A 20,116-nucleotide genomic window follows, 5' to 3' on the forward strand; every position below is an offset into this window, starting at 1 on the left:
AGAAGGCCCTAGCAGCTCGCTGCGAGGTTCTTCGCTTGGAATTCCAGGGTGAGTGTAGGATCTAGCCGTGTGCCCAGGCTCTTTATGGGACTTTAGGGCTGGGTGATGTCCCTGAACAGTACAGCCAGGGAATTAGACCCTGATCGTCATTGTTATTACCCAGAAGGATGATCTCAGTCCTGTTCCCGTTAAGCTTGAAGCAGCAACTTGCCATCCAATTGTCCACTTCCTTTAAACAGGGTGCCGGTTGTTGTGAGTTGGAACAATGTTCTGGTAAAATGGGCATGACTATTTGGGTGTCGTCCATGTACCATCCCATTGACAACCCAAAGGCACTAATGATCTCAGCGAGAAGGCGCATATAAAGGTTGAAAAGGGAAAGGCTTAAAGTGGAACCCCGAGTCACCATATATTCCAGAGTGAAGGTGTCTGAGTGGCATGCCTGATCGAGCACTTGGAAAGTCACGCCCTGGACAAAAGACGTATGTCCTTTTAGCACTCTTATCTTTTATACCCACATCTGCAATTCTCTGGGTGAGTACTGCATGGTCTACCGTGTCAAAGCCTCACTGAGATCCAAGAGGATGAATGCTGCGGGGCCTCCTTGGACCTGAGTTCCTCCACCACAGATAAAAGTGCTGTTTCAGTACTGTGTTGCAGTCTAAACCCCATCTGGGTTGGATGGAGAATATTATTTACTTCCAGGAGTATGGTCACCTAATTCAGTCCTAGACTTGCTGAGAGCAATTTACAATTCCTCAAGGTTTAGTTTAGACCAGCAGCGGTCCTGCTGCATGGCCTGTGACTGAAGGCTTGGGGGGGGGGGGGGAGGAGGGGGGGAGAGAGGGGGAAGCACAAGAAGATAGGTATCAAATAATGATCTGACCAGGTTACTGGTAACGGTTGTGGTGATAATACCTGTAGATTTAAGATATTACTGAAAACTCTATGGTCTTCCACTCTATGGCACTTTACTCGCTAAATGACACTCCACAGCACTCTGCGGCACTCCATGACACTCCACTTCACTACAGCCACATCATACAACTCTATTCTATCTACACCACTCCATGCCACTGGATAACACTCAACTCCACTCCACTCTACAACACTCCCCTCCATGCCACTCTACCCCACTAACTTTTGGCCATGCTGAACAGCAGCCATGCTGGTGTACAACATGATTAAAACATATTGGCAAAGCCAATATCTCTTGCATAGGCGAGACGTTTTGGCTTTTCCATTGCTTGTCTTAAAAGACAACTGCCCTGGAGCGGTTAGTTCCTAAGGTTAAGACATCTCAGCTGAAGTGGATGGGTGGAAGTCTTCAGTGCTGTGAAGTTGAGGGAGGGACCGACAGTTAAACAAGGAAAAGACCTTCTTGTCAGGGTGTCCGCTGCCGGAAAGAAATGTAAATGTGCACAGTTGGTTAATGTGCAACTGTAAAGGCTGCTTGGAAATCGGTATTGGATTTAATTGATGGAGTTCTCTTGAAGCTTTGTGAGGACAAAGATCTATTCGTTTTGGGTGGTATTGCAAGGGTGTTACCAATTGATCTCTGGAGTGCATGCTTTTAATAGACAGTTATAAAATATGTTGACACTGAGTTCAGTCTATTTTTAAAATCAGTATTTAGGAAGCTCTTTATTCAGTCTTATACCTAAATATTTTATGCACAGACTGTGTGTAATACAAGGTTAAAATAATGGCTTGCGTGTTCACAGTGCCTTCTGTCACCGGCTGAGACGTCGTAATACTAAAAACACAAGTCACTATTCATCCTGCACCAAACAGAATTCGGTTCTGTAGCTCTGTTCCATAAACAAACATGAACAGTGATCATAATAACCAATAGAGGTTTCATAATATAAAATAGTACATCACTAACTGATTTGTTTAACTTGCATTTCTTTTTAATTTAAGGTGAGCATGATTCCATATGCAGTTACCAGAAGGTGAAAGACCAACAGAATAGTTACAGAATATTTTGTTCTTTTTTAGCCACGCCTTTGATCGCGCCTCCCTGCTTACTGACCCCGCCTCCATTGCGCTCAGCATCACAGTTCCCATACTTTTTTAATGCACTTTGACTGCTGTATAAATATAGTATACAGTACAAGTCTAAGTGATCTGTGGGTCAGCCCCTTTCACCCATTGCCTTTCTTCGATCTGCCTCTTTCAGCTATTTGTGTGAAACGTGTCGATCGAGTATTCATCTCTCAGCTAATGGCTTTTGCTGTTTGTGTGAATTTTTCAGCCTGCACTCAAGAAATTGTATTGGTGTGGATGAGGGACTGGTTTACTGCTATAGCCCTCTCTGTGCACTCTTGCTAGCTCCTGCTGTTTCTCACGCTGCTCCTCTTCCGTTCTGTCTCACTGTTCCTTCTCTCCATTGTGCTCTCCTCTTTCCCTACGCACTGTCCTCTTACAACCCCTTACCTCCCCTCGCTTCTCTGTGATTTCCTTCCCCCGTCCACCCCCTCTCGTACCTACCTATTGTCCACCACCCTCTCATACTTGTACCTACTATAGCCCCTCCCTCCCCTGAGCTCTCCATGATTCCCAGCAAGCCACCCACTCACATCTCGCTAAACACCCTCCCACCTTCCCTGTGCTCTCCTCATTTCTCCACCTGCCACTCTATCATATCTCTCTCTTGTCTGTCCCTCCAGCCCCTGTGCACACCTTGTTCCCCCATCTTATCCACTGCTCTTCCCTCCCCTGTGATCTTCTTGTTACCCCATCAGTCATTCTCTTGCATCTCTCTCTGGTCCTCCTCCTTCCATTGTATTCACCTCTTTTACCCACCAGCCACCTTTTCATATACCCCTCCTGCCCCTCCCTCCCGTCTGCTCCTTGTTCCCCTTGTCCGTCTCTCCTTCCTGCCAGGACTGAGTATGTTTTGGGGGGGTTTTCATAGAAAAGAAAGATTGGCTACACTGAAGACTCTCTTTGCTTTCAATACCGTCCTCTTTTTGTTTCTATGTCAAAAGAAGGTCGAGTGGCAAGGGAGCCTTCATTACAGTCCTTCCTTTCTTTCTGTCATAGAAACTAAAGAATGACTTAATGAAGCCTCTCTTTAAATGCAATTTTTATTTAAAATAAAAATGAAAACAACAGGACTATATCCAAAGCAAGGAAGCTTTTAATACGGTCTACCCTTGTTTCTTGTCTGGGTTTAATGTGCTGACGTTGCATGCGTTAGAATATTAAACCTGTACCTATTGGCTTTGCCAATGCTTATTTTGTGGAGAAGACAGTATATTTATTGAATCTAAGTCAATACATTAACTCATGTTCCCAGTAGCGCACCTCTCAGAGTTTAACTGTGTCTATTAGTAAGAGCGTCTTTAGTCCTTTGATCCCCAGAGTTGTCCCGAGCCCTGGCCATGCTGCCACCATGTGCTGGTATCGCAGCCAGTGCGGGGTGTGTGTCTTCACCACAAAAGAGAATCATGGCACAGAATCAGCAGCTGTGCCTTTTATTTCCTCGGGTGCCTCGGTGAGTGCCAGACAAATAAAAGAAAGCTGGCTTTGATAATAATTGTCTGGGAATAGGCCGGCCATGGGAAACAGGGCCTGTATTGTACCCGGAAGCAACCAGGTGAAAGGAGAGGTGAGCTCCTCGCGCCATGCACGGAGTAACAGAACCCGCTTTGTGCACTTTCTGTAGGTCGTATACATTACCTAATCACACTTAATTGTTTGTGCACATTTTATTTTTTGCAATGAAAAAAATGCATCTGCAAGAGCTGTCGTACCATGAATAATGGGTTTAAAGGAAGGGATTGTTGAGGGCTCGGTCAGGCCGTGGCCTGTAGGGAGAAGCAGCAGCCACAGTCCCAGGGGGTGGGCTGGAGCTGGGTTACAGTCCACCACATTCAGTGCAGCAGTCTGATCCTTGTGTTTGACCCTATTTTGTTTCTTCCAGCAACGAGGTTGTCAGGAGTGACTTGAAGAAGCTGCCGGCTCTTCCAACACAAGCACTGAAGGAGCACCCGTCCCTCGCCTACTGGTACATCATGTATATATATATATCTCCATCTGTCTGCCTGCCTACCTGTCAGTCATCTGTCTTCCAGGGAATATCTGTCATTTCATCTCTTTCAGGCCCCATCAGCTCTTCCTCTGTCCGCGGCATCGCATGCCTGTGTATATGTCGATGTGTCTGTCCCCGCTTGCACAAGTTTCTTACTTTAGTGGTTTATTCAGCCTCCTCGCCTGATAGTTGGTTCCCTCCTAGGTCTTTTGTTTCTTATAATTTTGATATAGCTCATCTCGACCCCAAAATTGGTGTTAGGCACTATACTTGATAAGGTATGACGTGAAGTTGTTATATTCAGGGAAAAAACAACATTTACATGAGAGGATGAAGGACACTCGAGAACATTTCCATGTAAGGGAGCGAAATCGTTTTACTCAATTCCTTCTCAAGAATGAGAACAAATGTCAAGAAAACCCACATTGGGGATACACATGAGATAGTATTACCCAGTACGGCAAGCAGGCAAGCTTCACTCCTCTCCGCGGGTCTACCCGTTTGTGGGGCTCACTCAACTATCGTAACTCAAGCTCTGTGGCTGCCCTGTACGGGGTCAGCTGAAGCTCGCAGTCAACGCTTTACTTTCTCGGTGTTGCGGACTCCAAGCTCCCCAGCCCCATGCAGGTGTTGGAGCTGGCCTACGCCGGCACGCATCATGGGCGCCACCAGTTTATCCTTCACACAGTTAAACAGGTAGCCCGCAGTGGTGTTATTGGTCTGTGTGGTGTACACTACTCTAATCCTTCTAAAGAGAAATATCTGCCAATGTGTGTAGTTACCACTGGTCAGTGTAAGATACTTTATGCTCACAGCTATCTATATGTGCTCACTTTTCCACTTTATAGCCCGTTATGGAAAGCATATCTGATGGGAATTTGTGTCTCAAAATCAGGCAGTGTTTAGCAATTTATGATCTGTTCATTGCAGCAATTAGTGTTGTTAAAAGACCTTTGCAACCGTAAGTGAACACGCATTGTGCCACGCCAAACCCTGGCCATTTGGCCGTATTTGCTGCTTGTGCAGGTAATTTGACTGACCTTGCAAGTGGCACAATAGATGCTGCCTGCTAGTGCCTTGCTGTAGCACCTTCCCTGCAGTTAGGAAAATGAGTGGATTTGCCATGAAGTGTGAGAACATTTTGTGTTAGATGCCTTCATTTTTAAGGTACAGCTTCATCGTCTCCTTATTTTGAATTTGTTTAAATTTTGAAAAAACAGGCTTTGAAAAGTGACTATCTTAGCATTTCTGATATTTGGTGTAGAGACTACGGAGTCCAAAGTCCAAACCTTTTCTTCACCTACTGAGAAATCTTTGTAGGAATCAGAAATGACCATCAATGTGGCAAAACATTATTGGCTTATTTCTTAATGCATTAGGTATTTGTATCCTGAACAAGGAGCTGTGTTTTCAGGGAGATTTAAACGCTTCCCTTTTATTTTTCGCTCCCATCCCCAAGTGTTCCACTAGGATTCAAGGATATCTTCTATTTATTCAGCACATTTCAAATTACTGTGTGAAGGAAAGGAGAATAACTTCATGTAACAATAGAGAGAACATCACAAAACCCCAGACACGTTAGGTGTGAAAAGCACTAAGGCCGCACTAGTCAAGACTGCAACTATTATCTGCATGTGGTGTAGATCCAAAATAGTCCCGTCCTGAAGGAGTCCTCTACACCTGGATAAAGACTCAGCGAAGACAGTACAAGGCCCGCGCAGTTTGTATTCGGTACACACCATAAGTCCTTTGGGTAAAAACTCAACCATGAAAACGTGGACAATTGAGGGAAGACAATAAATACGTGCTGAATTGTTAGATTACTTTAGGAAATAACCACTAGGCAGTATGTTTTCTACATAAAAGATATTTAATTAGTTTAAGACTGCCCAAGCAGAAGAAAAGAGATCAAAAAATATTCAGAAATAAGTTAGGATAGGCTGTCTGGAGCAATGGCACTGAGAAAGCACGCGTAAAGCTGGTACCATGCACAGCCTGCGTGGTAAAAGGAGGCCGGGAGACGGTCTCCCACCTCTTAAAGTTTTTTTCCTTATTTCAAACATCCCAAGCGTGATGCGCCATGTTTTAGGTGGAGGCCTCAATCTCTTAGCCAACATCCCCAGATGCACACATGTAAAGTTATTTTGAATCATCTGGGAAAGCTGTTTTGAAATCTTGTCAAGAATCCACTTCCTGACATTGTACGCTTACCTTACATGCTCCGACTATGACCGGAATGCAAGAGAAAGTGAAAAAAATCTTCACAGAGATGAGTCCAAACTAGATTGCTTTTCTTCGCATAAAATCAGATTATCTGAGAGCGCCCTTGCGTGCGGCCCTGCTGGTGAGGATAAGCAAGTGATAGCGGACTCCGTGATGAAAGGTGGCGCCTCGAAGAGGCCCCATCTTCCTCAGCACTTAGGGCAACTTTTCATTTCATTATTCACTCCTCGTAGCCCAGTGAAGCCCTCTCTCCTGCCCTTCTGGCTTGATGTTTATATTTGGAACATAAATACCAGGGAAGCAGTGATGGCTTATCTTTAGTTTTGCATCGTTTGTCATTTAGTGATTGCCTTTGCAGATAGGGACCAGCCATGTGTAAACCAGTCCAGGCCCCGCTCCAAACGGAGGAGTCCAGCTAGAACTTCCAGGCAAACCCCTAAACACATTTTGAACTTATTGAGCCTCGTCGTTCAGATGCAAGTTGGTCCGAGTCTGTAATAATACAAAAGAACTGAAAACGATGGAATGGAATTTTCCAGTCAATACCAGTGATTCAGATAATTCCAAGCATTTGTTTTTATCTCTTTTTGGCGCATCATTTCTAGCTGGAGGCTGTCTTTTTCATGACTACATTTTTCCACATTGGAGTCGGACATTGCCAGCTGAGAAAGACTTTCATATCTTCAATAGTTTCCTCTGCAAGGAGTCCCCAACTTGAGCCGTATTATGAAAGGGGGCACGTGCCATCTTATCTCGGTATTGCCAGGGCCGGGCGGTGGGCTGCTTCAGCTGTTCATTAAAAGTTTCAAGTGCACATTCCACAGTGTGGTTTATAAACTCGCATAGTATCTGCTCAGAAGAGTGATTGTGAGAGGATGCTGCATTTAAAGGATGTCATAGTTAGTTCCTCTGGGTGTGTGTCTATCTGTGCCAGGGAGTCCCAAGGGCTTGGGACACATGCGAAATGCATACATTATTCATCAGGTGTTCCTCATGCTTTGAAAGACAAGATGGCTTCCACATACGGGGGGCTGCTTTTAACACAGCCTCTCGATAAGCAAAACGAAAGTACGTGTTTTTTCTGCAATTTCCCATGTACAGGCTATAAGGAAGAAAATACCCAAAAATATAACCCACCTCTGAACGATATAATATAAAGAATGTGAATTGTATTCGTCGCACCTGAAATGTAGAAAACTCCCGCGGCTCTCGTGTTTTTTTCCGGCCCAGCCGGTGGGAGAGGGGGTTTCCCGGGGAAGGACAGCGCGCTGCCCTCGTTGTGTTTGTGTATCTCGGGGTGGCCGGCGCCCTCGGTGTGCTCTTGTGAGGAGGGTTCAGTGTCCTCTGCCTTGACGGCCTGTGACAGAATCTGCTGTGATGGACTGCTCGGGTGGCACCGAGGTGGCGACAGTCTGCTGCCGGCGGCCTCGTGAGACGAGCAGCTGGCCCTCCCACCACTGCGGGATGGGCACAGCTGCCTGGGGGTGGTAGCGCCACCCGAGGCTGCCTGGCAGGGTGGCTAGCCAAATAGATAACACTCTTCACCTTTTATGATGTACCCTGACGGGAAAGTCCCTCATAGTCCTGGGACCTTAACCCTCCAACTGTTAACGCGTTTTTTAGGTCGAGCCTGGACAGCGCATGTTGTATTGGAGTATGGAATCGAAACCCCGCCCACTTCCGCCCATATTTGTCATTGGCTTATGTCATTGTCCTTTGTAAATGCTGGCTTTTGATACGTTAATAGGCTTGGTAGTCCCTCCATAGTACCCACCGCCTTGTCTTCACTTGTGACATCCTATCAGGACTGGCCCTTTTACTTCGGTTGTTAGATGGTAGTCTTTTTTAGTCTGTAAACACAGTTTTCTTTAATGAGTTTCTCCTACTGCAGGCACAACATGTTTTCCTGCAACATTCAGCGTGCCATGCACGCTTTAACTTTCTGAGCAGCCCGGGACAATGGTGCCACTCTTTGAACAGGCCTCTCATTTTCAAAAGTTTGAGCCATTGGCATTGTAAATGACAGTTCTTTTTAGTATGTATTAATTAGCAAAACAGATACATTAAAGGCGTTGTCATTTACAATGCCAATAGCTTTATCTCTCGCAAATGCGAGACCTTTTGCATTGCAAATGCTTGTTTTTGTTTTTTATGGGACATTCTATACATTTTCAGTGTCATTTGTCCAAATGCGTGCGAAAAAAGTGCTGTAATCTGGCCACAAATAGCAAAGAGTCATTTTCTAGAAGGGTTGTGTTCACCATCTACTGTGCCAGTAGCATTTCTTAAGGGCTGCGTTAGATGTTGTGCTGGGACTTTCCTGTGCAATGAGATTTTATCATGACTTAGTGTGATTGTGGGCATAAATCATGCATTACTTTTAATAGTGAGCGGTTTCCCTCACCTACTGCTCTCATAACCATTTCAGTGCAATGAAAGGGAGTGGCTTGGCTTGACCTGGAGTCGTGTCACGCAAGACTGTTCAAACACAGATGCCACGGAGAGGGCTCGATTTCACATTAAAGCGTCTCTTCATTGTTAGTTTCCTTTGTGAGTAGCTAATGCTTGTTTTCAAAGCCAGTGCTCTTGTTGGCGCTTTCCCACCCACAGCAAGCTTTGTCCTGCCCTGTCTTGTTCCCTGTTTTTCCACTTCATGTGCGACCTGTTTTTCCGCTTCATGTGCGACCTAAGTCATTGGACCCCACAAAGTAAGTAAGGGTTGAAGCTGGTGTTTTATGAAAAGACAGAACGGGAAGTAAGCCAAGAATCTTTAAGCATACATAACAAATGTATGTGTACAGACTTCTTAAAATGGTTAGGATTTTCAGAATTGATCAGCCTTTGCCAGGTAGAGACTCTCAAAGCCCCTCACCCTGCCACCGTCTGACTTTAACCACATTATCTCCCACCACTCACCCACTGCCTGCCTTTCCTCAGGCAATGCCTGTAAAACCTACAGCCAGGAATGGAATGAGGATACCCCAGAACTCACCGGGCTGGAAATGTGCGCTCACTTTACAGTGGTGAGCAGACAATAGCATGAATGCACTAAAAAATGGTTGTAAGACAGTCTGTTGGCACTAAATAAAATATCCTTGTAAATCAGGCGTGGCCGGTACAGTCAACATACAACGGGATAGGGAACATAAATAAAACAATTTACCTTGTGCTCGCCACATTGCAGAGTTGGCGCTGCGGCAAGCGCAAGGTAGGTGGTTTTATTTTATTATTCCTCTCCCGTCATATGTCGGCTCACCTCCCTTGCCCATCCCACCACTCTCACCTGTACCGGCCGTGCCTGTTGTAAATATAAGCAAGCAACTAGGTCTCGCCTGTATAATGTGGGTGCCTAGCTGTTGGCTTTGAGGAGGACTGTCTGTAAAGTATTATTTAAAAAAGTAAAAAAGATATCTTTCAAAATACTAGAGGAAAAGCAAACATACCTTTCGATATCTCGAACTGTGCATTGAATTTAGCTTTTTCAATCTTTATAAATGGTCTGGTGTATTTTTCCAAATACTTTTTACTCAGTAAACTCTGTGCATCATTTAAAATGAATAAAAAAAGTTACAAACTGTAAAGGGAAACACTGCCAAGGCCTAATTTACCTTCCACAGGATTCAGACGTTTGGTCCTCTGCAATATCCCAGTGAGCAGAACTATAGATCTTCAAGAGAAGTGTCATCTTAAGTACACCTTCTGCCCAAGACACCAACTCAGATGACCCTTTCCCCAACTCCATAAAAGCTTTTGTGTGTCAAAACATTTCCCTTCATGCAATATGTGGCATGCAGACGATAAAACAAAAACAACACTTAGAGTCTGCTGTTCAGCCATACCCCATCACAAATATCTCTATTGCTGTGCTTTTACGGATACGCTGGGAGGAGCGGGGAGCAACGCAGTGTGTTGGAGCAAGTATTTGACTGGGCAATTCCTTTAATGAGATCAGTGGAAGGATACAAATTAGTCAATCAAACTGAGCGCAAAAAGGCTATGCCCATAGAAGGCTCAATAACAAGAAGAGGCAGGCAAACAATCGAATAACAAGAAAGCAAATAAGAGGGACAATCGAGCCAACTAGTAGTACGCAATAGGTGGGGTGTAAGCACACTGAAAGCTCACAATAGATTTTTCGCAGCCAGACATCTTGCGCTGTTTGGTCGGTGAGACCTAAAAAGGAGCGGTCTGGAAGCATATGGAGCTGCAAAGCGATGGCAGGGGCAGGACGCAGGAGCAACAGAGTACCGTTTAGTTATAAGTCAGCACGGATTGGGGGGAAGCAACAGGGTGGGAGGAGAAACAATTGTTTTTTATGCAAGAGGAGAAAATACATTTAAAAGCCAAGGAAAGGTGGCGGAAGTAATGGATGAGCTGGGGATGGAGGAGCACGTAGGCGGTGTATGAGGCTAGAAGCAGCACATGAAGGAGAGAGCAAGAAAGCCCACACCATCTCATGGTTGGCCGATAAAAAAGACAAATATAGTTCCCTGAATATGAGCAGAGGAAGGAGAATTATCTAAACAAGAGGATGCTAAGATTCATGGGAGAGACAAAACAGGAAGAAAGAAAGCCACTGAATAAAAAGCAAACAAGCGAGAATAACTAGAAAGCCAACAAACGGGTGGCAATGGGCTGGCTCTAAGCCCACTGTTGGTTAATTGGATGATCAATAAGAAGTCTTTGATAGCCAGCAGCCAAAAGCACTCTGCAGCTAGACCTAAAACTCTGCAAAAGGGGAAAGGATCCAGTTTGTTTGAATCAAAAGTTATAAATGATCATGTATGATGAACCTGATCACGAAGAGAAGGTGACCGCAACTGTAACTAGCAGGTAGTCTGGAGGCACACACTGGCCTAATAATAACAAAGGAGATAAAAAAAACAAATTCAGAACGCTGGGAGAAACATGGAAGATTGTGTCTAGGGAAAGACATAACTACAGAAGTGATCAATTTGGCTCGAATTTCCTTTGAAGGTTGGCGTGGTAAGTGGGCAGAGGTCAGGAGCACATATCTGGTACAAGAGCAGAAATCAATCAGTGCACAGCTAAAAACATCCAGGGCTAGGGGAAGATAGTGGAGAGCTCGCGCAATATAACTGGTTATTAGCAAAGGGCACAGCACTGACGTACTGGAGGTCGGGGCAGTATTTTCCTGAGCAGAAAATGATGGAATCACTTCTGAAATGGAGTACAGTAATTCTATTACTAGTATTTATGTGACAAGTCTGCCAGTTATTTGGTACCGTGTTTACTTACAGACATAGTTAAAGTGGCATAGTGCTGGATGTAGGGTTCTCCTGCTGTCATGTTGTGGACAGGGTGGTGGTCATCGGGGTGATTGCAGAGCATGGCCAACGCCAGCCATCTGCAGCAGCATCGATTCACAAGGGGATACTCGAGTAACACAATTCGGATTGGTTGGGTCTGTGGAGATGTTGACGAAGAAAGAGGGACAGAGGAATTATACATACATTACAGACATGCATTTAATACATCCATACACAAACAAAGACCATTCAAGCTGGGTTACTGTGGGAAACGCCCCAAAACTGTAACCGCTACATGAACCATATATAAACCGCACTGGTACTCGCATCGAGAGGCTACCACAGAACAGCAGTCAGTGCCTGCGGAGCCTCGAAAAGATCATTTTTAGCATATTTTGCTTTAAGTGTTTGTAAGTAGCCTGTGGCTACCGTGGCAAGCACAAATTCTTCCGGTTGACCCAAGGTCACCTCCTTGAAAGTTTTAGCCTTCCAGAAAGAGTGGACACAATTGCACAGAGTCAAGAAGCGTCGAGGCCTCAGGCAGCAAACCAAGGGCCGACCTCCAGCTCTGGAGCACGTGAAGACCGCTTTACTGTAAGCACCAACAGCGCCAGCAAGAATACTGCCGAGGGGGATGGCCTCCATGCTTTCATGCACGTGACAGAGCACGTGGCAGCCCGCGCGGCAGGCAGAGGTCATGACCCACACTCACATGCTTTCAATGCTCCAATTCTATCAGATGTTCGGAGTGCTGTTTGTTTAACTGTGGCAGCTTCTGTGAAACATGTTAAGCTAAACAATTTAAACTGTAAAAGTGAAGTAGTGCCAAGAATGCCCCGAAGTCACATAGTGTCAACTAGAGTTAAAATGCAGACAGGCAACAGCGCAGGGGTATTTTAAGCCTTCTTTAAAATTTCGGATCAGCAAATTCTTCATTCTGTGACCTGATGCACATGGGCCAACTGTTTATCAGGTGGGCTTATTTTTCCCATTTGAAATGTGGGAGGGTCCATTTGAATTGTCATCGTGGTGAAACCCTGGTCATCTTCTCTCAGTGACTGCACCACATGACCCTGCTTAAAGAGGCGGCGACGGATCTCCAGGGCATGGGTCCTGTTGAGCCTTTGTGCGTCTTCTGCTTCCTGCACGGGTATTGTTGATCTACTCTTAAGCTCTCTGGTGCACTCAGGAGCCTCCCTGTTATTCGGTTGGGTCTGTCCATCCTTTAAATTCATGCCCTTTTGGGTCAATCAAACATTTCCATTTGGCCCCAAACCGGATCACTGCAAAGTAGGCACATCTTAGCATCCCGCCATCTCTGCGTGCCACCTCAGTAACGCTGTGTCAGTATCCACAGCCGTCTGACGTCGTTCCTGGTATCCGAGTGTGTCCATGAGTCGTGTGCAGCCTTGTATTGGGCCATCCGTCGCTCTACGAGTGAAATGAAAAGCAGCATTTGTTGAGGCCCTAGCTTCTGAGAGTTTAAGAACAAGCAGACGAGGCACCGAGGGTGTGTTGCAAGCAGTCACAGCAGCACACTACATTTATTCTGTTGGAGACCCACTTGTCTGTCAGTATTGTCATGTTGTCGGAACTAGCTACAAAGAACGCGATGAAGAGATGAAACCGTGCTGCAAAGCTTCGGCCTGTCAGGCATCTCTGGCTAAGTGACTCATGTGGCCTCATTTGTCACAGTGGAAGTAATGGTGCTGTAAATGTTTCCCATCCTTCTGATGTAATGGTTGTCTTTTACTCTGCCAATATCTAATCCCTGGGTATCGCTCAGTCAGATAATGGCTGCGTATCACGTACCATTTTCAGAGATGGAATGGCTACCGTGAGGGCCAGTGCTTGGCCTGCTGCTCCTCAGCGTGCATTAAATCATGTCTCTTACCAACTTCAGCTCTCCAATGGGAAATGTTCTGTGATAACACTGTTTATCAGAGTACCTCAGTGGGTTAATGCACCTGCTGCGTACATAGGAATGTGTTATCTGTGAGTCCTAGGTTTGAACCCTTTTGATTTTAATCACTTATTTTATTTCCAAGGGCAATACAATTGACATGAGTAACAATAACGTCAGTCAGTGCTTAATTTGTGTAAGAATGAGTTCCAAGGCCTAAAGCTCTGCTCAGATGCCCGGCACACCCAATACCAAAGCAGTGTAGTCCTACATCCACCTTATTCATCTTTAATGTATTACTAAACACTCCCTGCCCCTTTTTCCTACTCTTGCAGCTTTCTCCTTTCTCCCTTTATGACGGCTTTGCCGTCTTTCGCTTCCTCCATCTTTCTGCTTTCATTGTTTTTTCCCTCTCGTGCGCTCAGTAAATATCTGATGCGTAAAAAGTGAGTGCCGGTCCCAAAAATGAGTGCCGGTGGCCCCCACTGGCAACCACTGGTGCATATTAAGCACTGACTCCAGTTAGCCGCACACTGAGGTGAAGGGCACCATGAAAATGGCCACTCTTGGTAATGTCATCTGTTCTATAGCAAAGACTTCTCCTCATTGCCCACAGTTTGCTTCAAACTGACTTCCACTACTGGCAGGAAAAGGTCTGAAAAATGGTCCTAAGAGAGAACAAAATGACGTCAGCATTGGTTTGCTGTGCCTCCCATCACCACAATATTCCCTCATACAGCATAGCACAGAATCGAGCACGGATCATAATCTCCAAGCCTTGGCCAAAGTATGTTCCGAAGCCTGAAGCGAGCAAGTGACCCTTACCTGTCTCTTAGCAGTCTGAATACAGCTGGACTAAGAGCCCTGTATCATGACCCAACATGAATGAGAACACTCGGCTAATTAAAAATAGCTGTTCCTAAGTCATACTCCCAGAAATGGAAACTAAAAATATTTTACACACTTGGAGAGTACCTGTTTCTTCAAACGTGGCTGTGCTGTATGAAGAAAGGCCCTTTGTCTATTGTAAACTCACAGGTGACTTGACCAGGTGCCACCCGCTGACTGCCTCGTGGTTCGACACTGTGCAGTCATCAAGGATGCATGCCCGTTGCAGACTCTTGATTTTCTTTGCCAGGTTTCGCATCTTCACCTCAGGTTGTTATTCAGCAGCTCTTGAGGATCATAAAGCACATTATATGGAATCCTCTCTCCCCCTATGGCGTGAAACTGAACGAAGGCACTGGGCGTGCTGGGTTCCAGATTGTATTCTCTGCTACAAGGCTGCCTAAGCGCACACTACTGCAGAGCACCACCTTGAAACACAGACAAGGTGCATTGTGGCCGCCGCATAGTACTGGCCATTGCCCATCAGCAAGCCAGACCGGACGTTATGAAGATGTTTATAATATGAGATCGAACCTGTTAAAAAATAACATTCTTCTTTTGAGGTCCCCACTGTTGAAATGGAAGGAACATGGCATTGACATTCTTTGCCAGTTGCTGAGAAATGGTACATAAAAGGATTAACTAGTTGAAAATCCTGGATTTACCAAAGAATACAATATTTCTCCAATGTCCAAACCAAGGGGAACTACATGAATAACAAGCAGTGCAATCCTCTAGGTCTAGCCTTTAATACCTGGCCTCAGAGTTACTGGTTTTGCTAATGCTTGTTTGCTTTACCATTCCAGGATGACCAACACATTCAGAAGCAATGCATCAGCATTGTTGGGACGGTTAAAGAATAATAAAATATGCCAATGATATTACACGCACAAACAGACTGCCATCTTGGAAGGGTTTTCATTCTGCCTGTTTGTAAAACCATTCCAAGATTGCTGTCCGTGCATGCACACGTATGCGCACAAACAAACAGCCATCTTGGAAGGGTTTTTATTCTGCCTGTTTGTAAAACCGTTCCAAGATTGCTGTTCGTGCATGCACACGTATGCGCACAAACAAACAGCCATCTTGGAAGAGTATTTTTAACAAAGTATAAAAAAAACATTATTAGAAGGCTGTCTGTGTGTTCACATGTATGCGCATGCGCTGGGGGTAGTTTGGGATTGGTATTTGAAATTATTGTTTTTAAAAAATGACAAATCCTATTTAAAGGTAGTTGTCACTAGCAACCTTCATGCAGGGAACGAAAGATTTAAAAAAATAAAATTGAGAAATTGAGCACACATTGTCCCAGCAGCCCTGGCATTGACTATTTTAATGGCTGATGTGCACTTTGTATACAAGCAAAATGCTGTCCCTCAAACAGAGGGAGCCAAGGGCTGACGTGGGCTGACTCCGGCCTCATGGTGTATGCTGAGGTGGAGGGAAGCAAAGCATGAATGGCAGTGTAATACTCCAGTGGATTAAGACCACTGACCAAAGGCCCTATATGTATGTATTTTATACAGTATTAAAATTAGTCTGGGAAGAGAGATCAGGCTGTCTCAAAGGTCAAGTTAAAAAGCCTGTTTTGATGTTTGCTAAAGGAATGAACTCTTGCTGGATTTTGTTTCTAGAGACTGTATATGGGTGGGAACTGGACTTTAAGCTAAATTTCACTCTTCAGGCTTTAACCATCAATGAAAGGCCCCAGTTCAGGAGAGTGTTTGAGAAGTGTTTCCCTCTGCAAAGACCTTAAAAGATAAGGTTGTGGATTGTCCCCTGAATAACATGTGTCTATTACGACGCAAAATGCTTTCAGAATCCTGCATAGGTTGCAATATATATCCAACATATTAGTAAAGTTATGGCCCTCAAACTCTAATTATTACTGGAGATAAAATGTGTAAAGAGGTACCCTCCCCCTGTTTGGGCATGAGGCCATGCTCATTTATCCTTACTAGAAGTAGCTGATTGGCAGTGTTTGTTGGCAGGGAACAGGGTTAGAGGAGCAGGGGGGGAGTGAGGCAGGGTTACAAAGAAAAAACACCTACCGCCTCGCTGCATTTCTCCTCAGTCGTCTCTCCTATGTCGTCCATTGTCCTCTCACCACCGGAACCAGGAAGCAAACAGGCACCCTCCACATAGCCAATCACAATGCTTCGATGCAGCGTTTTGACTGGTCTGAGTGCCGTGGCTCGGCGCTCAGACGGGGAATGGGAGGGTGCGTATTTTCCTCACCAGACTGTGTAATGCAGCCTGGTGGGGAACAGGCAAAGTGCGCAGGATTGCTTGGCCGGCCCAAGAGGGCTGGCCAAGCAGTCCTGCGCACTTTGGAGCGCAGCAACCACTCCTCCTCCCGGACGTCACTGGAGTCTCAGCTCCACCCAACCTTGTCGGGGTAAAAAAATTATAATAACGAAAATAACTTCTGCTATTATCATTTTACTGTTTTTTACACTGCTCCACGAGCAGCGGGGTGACGCTCCTCCGCTTTAGCTGATTGGGTGGCTCAGGGACATGATGCTGGAACAAGCAGATGTCTGCTGAATACCGTGTGTTTATCTGGGGACTAGGTCACAGTGCTTATGGTAGCACATTTCTCAGAAGTGTCCAGGTTGTCCATGCCCCCAACTGGACCAGTAGAAACCTAAGAATAATGATGTGTCTGCCTGCTTTCACTTTGTGTCCCAGCATTACTTGATTGAGAAGAAATGGGCCAAGCTTGCTGAGACCGCAAGGAAACACTGCGAGAAAGTGTTTGATGCGTCCCAGCTGATGGTGCAACTAAAAGATTCAGAAGGCCCTTATCCAATCCGTCATTGGAAAAGGAACTGCGCGAGTTAACACTGGTAGTGAGTTTATATCTCACCAAGACTCACTCAGCCTTCCATCCTTCCGAGGTCAGTAAATTGAGTATTAATAACCCAGGTTAAATTGTCACTGTGGCACGAAGAGCTAAAAAAACGTTATTGTTGCGTCAGCCGGCTCAGGGAGGTGTAGGTGATCTGTAAAGAAGTAGCATGGCTGAGTTGATAGTGAACTTGAGGCCTTCCTGCTGCGTGCCGGTTGGCGACATTGGACACTTATTTACAGCACTTTCATAACTGTGTTGGCCAAGTTAGCCAAACAGCGTTGCGTCCATATAGCTGGTTCCTGTAGTTTTCCTTCCAAAGAGCGGAGCGTAGTCCTTGGACACTCTGGAAACATCACACATCATTCAATTGTCCATCTGCTTCCACTCAATTATCTTGGGTCTGTCCTATGAGGCATCTTTTGGTGTTTGGCCAGACTCTGTAATACATGCTTAGACGAGGATCATCTCTTGGTCTGTTGAATTGTCGTTCTCCTTTTGCTTGCACCCACCGGAGCATAGAGCCTGGGGTAAACTGTAGACTTTACCCATTATGCATCACACAAAGTGAAGGGAGCCAAAGCCCGTGCACATTTCCTAACAATAGTGTGTGTTTTCTATTTAATGTATTTTTATATAAAACATTGTATTGTTTATATTAAGTTTAATTACTGGCTATTTATTTTGTTTGCACCCCTTTTTAAAGTTTGTTATTAAGTATTTAATTGACTTTGTAACATTGTAGCTGCCTGCGAATGAAATACTTAGTTAGGTGGTAACTTATTCTTCTCTACGTCACTAATAATAAAATGCATGGCACAGTAAAAAAGCGTGTTGATTAAAAAAACATTACTAGTAAAACAGCCATATTGGTAAATGGTTTTTAAAGTTAAAATTTGTATTGCGACAATAAGGCAGCCATGTTTACATGATGGCATATTTTCTATTTCTCCTATTTAATTTTTTGCTATATGCTTGAAATACAAAATAAAATAAAGGAATCATCACACCTGCGTGCCAGACTATTGGCTATTTGTTTGCTGTTTCCCCACAAAGTCATTGCACTCTGCACAAGTACTACACCCTTCGTCCTCATGCCTTATGTTGCGGTCACCTAGGTTAATTTGTGCACCTCAACTGTTCCAGGTTGCTAGTGTGTCCCATCCCATGGGGTCAGTAGAGGCTGCCTTTGCAGCAGGCAAAGGTGGGTGTGCTGCTGCAGCATGGCCGCCTCCATTGACGCACAGATGTAACCATAAAGTATGCCTGTACCTGGTCATCTCTACCTCCCTGTCTTTAAGGTTGGCATGTCCTAGCCTCCTACGTCAAGTGCCATTGGGTGGTCCATGAGAGTCCTTCATAGCCCAAGAACCACCCATGCTCTAGGTATCCCTTTCGTGCATGTCCAGATGTGCAATATACTTTGCAGATGTGCGCAGCCATATAGCTGTTTATTAAAGCTGCCGTTCTTCTGCTTCCATTTCAGCGAGGACAGAGTTATAGAGCATTACAAGAAGCTGTCTGGTCAGAGCCGCGGACAGGCCATTGTAAAGTAAGTGCGACGACAGGATTCTTAGGACTAAAGCGCATAACCAGACTTCTAGCGCTTCCTGTGTCTGCGGTGTAATGTCTGCCAGCTACTTATCCCGGGCTGAACGTCTTTCCATAAAAACCTGCTGTCCAAATATTCTGAAATATTTGCACTGACCCAATGCTTGATGGTGTCGCTAAGTCTCCTTTGCTTATTTTTTGCAGTTATATGAGCGTGGTCGAGTCCCTGCCCACTTATGGAGTGCATTACTATGCAGTGAAGGTATGTATGTGTTATGAGGAGAAGGAAGGGTTCAACTGATTGTGGAGATTGGCTGTGGGCGAATAGTGCTTGCATTGTAAAATAAATATTAAGAATATGTCCCCCTTAGATGACCTCGGATTGAGGCTGCCCAGTCCTTCTCGATGAACGGAGCAAATCCGGAAACTCATCCCTTAAAAGTGCATTTGCCACATAGCTTGTGAGACGCTGATGTGTCAGTGCAGGTGCAATATTAAAAACATGACTGCCTGGGTCACAAGAGAGGTTTTGAGTTTATAAGCTGCAGACTTTAACCACCTTTCCTTACCCTCCGCCCCCACATATTCTTTTCTTATTTTGCCACAGTTGGGGGTCTTTTAAGTGATCTCTGCTATAGTAGGGTGACTGACTAGTGAACTGTTCAAGATAACACATTGTGCTGGGGGAAAAGCGGAACAGGAACTCACAGCTCCCTACTTTGCAAACAGCGCAGTGCTTACAGGACGCATCTCGTCTCAAGCCTGGGAGCTTGTTTGTCCAGAGATCCCAGCAGTAGCATTAGTTCACCAAAATGATAGTGTTTAATGGATGCGAAATCGCTAGCACTTTAATTCCGTGACCTCACGGAAGTGCCTTCATATTACTTCAAATTACCTTTCGACTTAGTGGCACAGTTACGCAAATTAGGCAATCTTGAAGCTGCATCATAACAAACCGTAATCTATAACTGGTGCCGCCTCCTAGTTTCTAAACACCAACCAAACCTTAAAGTACGCTGATGAAGGCTGGTGAGAAGGGGGGCTGCAAGCAGCAGCACTGGGCAGGGATTGTATCCCACAGGTAAGCCCACAGAATGTCCTCTGCTCTCTGGCCCCATCTATGACATAGCTGTATTGTGTTTGTGGTCCAAGAATGAGTCATCACCGCTCTAATGGTTGGTGTGTAGTGAAATGAGACCAAAAAAATGACGTGCTTGTTGAGGGAGTTCCTCAATCACTCTTGTATCTCCAACCATGCACCAGAAATGAACGAGACTGTTAACTGCCCACCCTCGACCGTGTCTCTTTATCTGCCCATCTGGGCATCAAAGATCATTAACCCTTATATCATCTGCCCAGATGCTACATATCTAGCTACTGCTCAGTACACT

At 45.2% G+C, this 20,116-nt stretch overlaps 1 protein-coding gene across 7 annotated transcripts in view; it reads left to right on the forward strand.

The window, feature by feature from the left end:
* Window positions 1-20,116, forward strand: part of FRMD4A (FERM domain containing 4A) — a 713,130-nt gene that overhangs the window by 583,520 nt on the left and 109,494 nt on the right. For all 7 annotated transcript variants that reach the window (XM_085652949.1, XM_085652947.1, XM_085652946.1 and 4 more), the window contains exons 8-10: window positions 3,932-4,015; window positions 18,661-18,726; window positions 18,930-18,987. In XM_085652949.1, the coding sequence (XP_085509075.1) occupies window positions 3,932-4,015; window positions 18,661-18,726; window positions 18,930-18,987 (208 nt within the window). The remainder of the gene's footprint in view (window positions 1-3,931; window positions 4,016-18,660; window positions 18,727-18,929; window positions 18,988-20,116) is intronic.

This window comes from Triturus cristatus, chromosome 4_1 (genome assembly GCF_964204655.1).
Source record: "Triturus cristatus chromosome 4_1, aTriCri1.1, whole genome shotgun sequence".
Classification (NCBI taxonomy): Eukaryota; Metazoa; Chordata; class Amphibia; order Caudata; family Salamandridae; genus Triturus; species Triturus cristatus.